This window comes from Protomyctophum bolini, assembly GCF_963924005.1.
Source record: "Protomyctophum bolini genome assembly, chromosome: 3".
NCBI lineage: Eukaryota > Metazoa > Chordata > Actinopteri > Myctophiformes > Myctophidae > Protomyctophum > Protomyctophum bolini.
In genome coordinates, this window is record NC_137864.1 from 16,849,011 (window position 1) to 16,852,791 (window position 3,781).

The window sequence follows — 3,781 nt, forward strand, 5'->3', positions numbered from 1 at the left end:
AGCCTTGTTTTGAGATTTCCAATTCTTCAGATTTTTGTTTCGTTCGTGGGCAGCGACGGACATGCTGGTTATATGGAAGAAGATGACAGGTGAGGAGAGAGAGGGGACCATTGTAGGTTTTAATTTTTTCGGACGACCATCCTAAAAACTGCGAGTTTAATGTCGCAATATATAAGATTTTTTTGACATTGTAAAAATCCATAACTTGGCTAAGTTTAAGTGTATGGTTAAACATGGATTTCTTAAGTAACTCCAGCTTTGGAGATGGAACGGAGACGGCTGCAGGCATCGCCTCCAACGCCACCACCTCTCCCAGACCGTATTCCCAGCTCGCTATCTGGGGTCTGGCGGTGCTGGTGGGCTTCATCATTCTGTTCACCATTGTGGGGAACGTCTTGGTTGTCATCGCCGTTTTAACGAGCAGAGCGCTGAAACCGCCCCAGAACCTGTTCCTGGTCTCCCTGGCCAGTGCGGACATCCTAGTGGCCACGCTCGTCATGCCCTTCTCGTTGGCAAACGAACTCATGGGCTACTGGTTCTTCGGCAAAGTTTGGTGTGACATCTACTTGGCGCTGGACGTCCTTTTCTGCACCTCGTCCATCGTCCATCTGTGTGCCATCAGTCTGGACAGGTACTGGTCCGTGACGCAGGCGGTAGAGTACAACCTGAAGAGGACGCCGAAGCGGATCAAAGGGATGATAGTGATGGTGTGGCTCATCTCTTTTGTCATCTCCTTCCCGCCGCTCTTGACCATGGACAGGAGCATCGACGAGGTCAACCCCCAGTGCGTGCTGAACGATGAGACCTGGTACATCCTCTACTCCAGCATCGGGTCCTTCTTCGCGCCGTGCGTCATCATGATCCTGGTCTACATCCGGATATACCAGGTGGCAAAGACTCGGACCCGGAGCATGTCGGAGAAGAAGAGAGAGAACGCGGAGAACGGCGTGGAGCAAGCCGAGCCGGGCCGCGGCGGCTCGCTAAAGTCGCCTGGAGGAGGAGGCGGGAGCGTGAAGGAGCAGCAGGACGGCGAGAACGGCCACTGTCGGCAACAAGGGATAGGCTCTCCTCTGCCCGACGACGCCGACCATGCCCCGGCCGACCACGACCACGACCACGACGACGACTACGAAGACAGCAGCTCCTCCGACGAGAAGCCCAAAAAGAAAGCCTCGTCCTCCTGCAAGCGTGGCGGCCGCGAGGGCAAGAAGGACGGGAAGTCGAGTCGCAAGAGCAGCAGCTCCTCCTCAAAGTTCTCCAGCAGGAAGTCACGCGCCAGCTCCAAGTCCATGGAGATGTTCACGTCGCGCCGGAAGCACCGCCGGAGCACGGTCAACCGGAAGAAGATCTCCGCCGCCCGGGAGAAGCGCTTCACGTTCGTCCTCGCCGTGGTCATGGGCGTGTTCGTCCTCTGCTGGTTCCCGTTCTTCTTCTCCTACAGCCTCTACGGGATCTGCCGGAAGCCCTGCGAGATCCCCGAGACGCTGTTCAAGTTCTTCTTCTGGATCGGCTACTGCAACAGCTCCCTGAATCCCGTCATCTACACCATTTTCAACCAGGACTTTCGGAGGTCTTTCCAGAAGATCCTGTGTAAGTCCTGGAAACGCTCTTTCTGAGGGTTCGTAGACGTGCTTATAATAGAGCTGTTATGAGCCTCGCAGCCCTGGGCTGGGTGTTTTCACTGCTGCCTGCATGCCAGGGACTGCTGTGGGAGTGAGAGAACCCCGTCGAGGGGACGGAACCAGGGAACCAGGGTGTGTAAAGGTTTGAAAGGAGCTTCTTCATGCCCTCTATTTCTATTTGAGGCGTGTGAGTTATACAGACTGCATTTACACTATATGACATGGACCTCGCTCGAGTCGTCACATTCAAAAAGAAGCAAAAAAGACACTGTTACGGACTTTAACGGATGCTGTGGTGCATGCACACACCCACACGACAAAGCAGCGTGTCCACTGCAGTAATTGAATTGGAGGAACTGCAAAACTATATATAGGAGGAGTACTTACGATGCGAGACCTCGCTCCCTGAAAACACAACGCTAAGGCCTTGACAATCTCCACGTGTCAGCAGTGACCCGTCTGTCTGTCTGTCTGTCTGTCTCTCTATATTTCTTTGTTTGATTCCTGTTATGTCGCTCTCTAACGTGAGGAGGACCAATGGGACGAAGGGGCTCTGTTTTTGCTTACTGTTTCAGTAAAGTAAAACTATATACATTTCTGTGGAAAGAGAAGAAAAAGAAAAGAGAAAACTCATTCATATCACTTCAGGCTGCAATGGAAGGACTTGGGAGGGGTGGGGAGGGGAGGGGAGGGTGGGGTAGGGCTGTCACAATTACACATTTATGTTGACAATTAATTGTCACACTAATAATTGCGATTAACGATTTAATTGTTTTTGTCATTGAAGATTGAAATGTTTGCCTCGTAATAAAAAAATCCATATAGGGCAGATATGACAAATAACTGAAAAAATACAAAGAATTACTGACCTATTCATTGATCTTATACTATCAGAAATAGCTGATCTGCAAGCTTACGACACGTCACAAAGTGGCGCGTTGTAAGCTTGTAGATCAGCTATTTAAGCTTCTAATCTAATGTATACGAACAATTATGACGATTATGACAAATAATTGCGATTAGATGTAATTGTGACAGGCCTGGGGGAGAGGGGAGAGGGGGGGTCACTCTTAATGAGGTCCACAGAGGGGGAACAGACATTGAGACGTACGTGTGTGTTCTTCGTGAGATTGAAAACATGGATAGGTACTGGTAGCAATTGCAGGCAATTACAGTACCTCTCCCAGGGATGACTGACTGTCTGTTATACTGCACTGTGAGCAAGACAAGAGTGTACAGTACAGCTGCTGCTCAGGCTACTACTGAGGCTTTCTGTGTGTGTGTGTGTGTGTGTGTGTGTGTGTGTGTGTGTGTGTGTGTGTGTGTGTGTGTGTGTGTGTGTGTGTGTGTGTGTGTGTGTGTGTGTGTGTGTGTGTGTGTGTGTGTGTGTGTGTGTGTACTTCACAATCCCCAGTGTTGATTTAACTCTTGTAGAGTGTACATATGATATGGACATCTTTTCTACAATGTCAGTGTACACAGCAGTAAATGAACACGGATGTTTCTACAGTGTGTGCACGCGCGTGCATGCGTGCGTGTGTGCGCAGCTGTGCGTGTAAGAGACAGGGAAGGAGACATGTTGTCTGGACAGTGTGTATTATGTCTATGCCCAGCGGCCTCGTACAGTATACAGTAATGGTCGTGTGTGTGTGTGTGTGTGTGTGTGTGTGTGTGTGTGTGTGTGTGTGTGAATGACCTGCTCTCATAATGGTGTAATGTCATCATCAGTGTTGTCAAGCTACTCTGTCAAACCCACACAGCAGTGGTTCCCAAACATCTTCATGTCGGCTCTAGCAGTGATTCTCAAACCGTTTAATTTCAAGGACCCCCAAAGTTTGACCCGCATTAGGCTACGGACCCCCATTTGATGGCCTTTCTATCTCTGGGACCCCACTTTATATTGTAAATAAAAGTTAATTTAACTCTTGAGAGTGTACAAATGGAACCATTTGTATGGTTTTAAAACAATTTAATTATTTCAAGATTCTTATGCGTCATATCACATGGGGTTGTGAGCTTGTAGATCGGCTATTTTCACCAGTTTGGGTCTTGGGGAGACTTTTGGGTTTCGAGGTAAGTTTGGGAATCCCTGATGTGTAGACTGTCTCTGCCTCTCTCTCTCTCTCTCTCTGATTCACCCACTCAGCACACACACACAT

General features: G+C 49.4%; 1 protein-coding gene across 1 annotated transcript; it reads left to right on the top strand.

Annotated features, from left to right (window-relative positions):
• Positions 1-233: 233 nt before the first annotated feature.
• adra2c (adrenoceptor alpha 2C) lies at positions 234-1,616 on the top strand (the record flags this gene model as incomplete). Its single annotated transcript, XM_080758139.1, has 1 exon — positions 234-1,616. The coding sequence occupies one exon, from the start codon at positions 234-236 to the stop codon at positions 1,614-1,616; it is 1,383 nt and encodes a 460-aa protein (XP_080614265.1).
• Between the last annotated feature and the right edge of the window lie 2,165 nt (positions 1,617-3,781).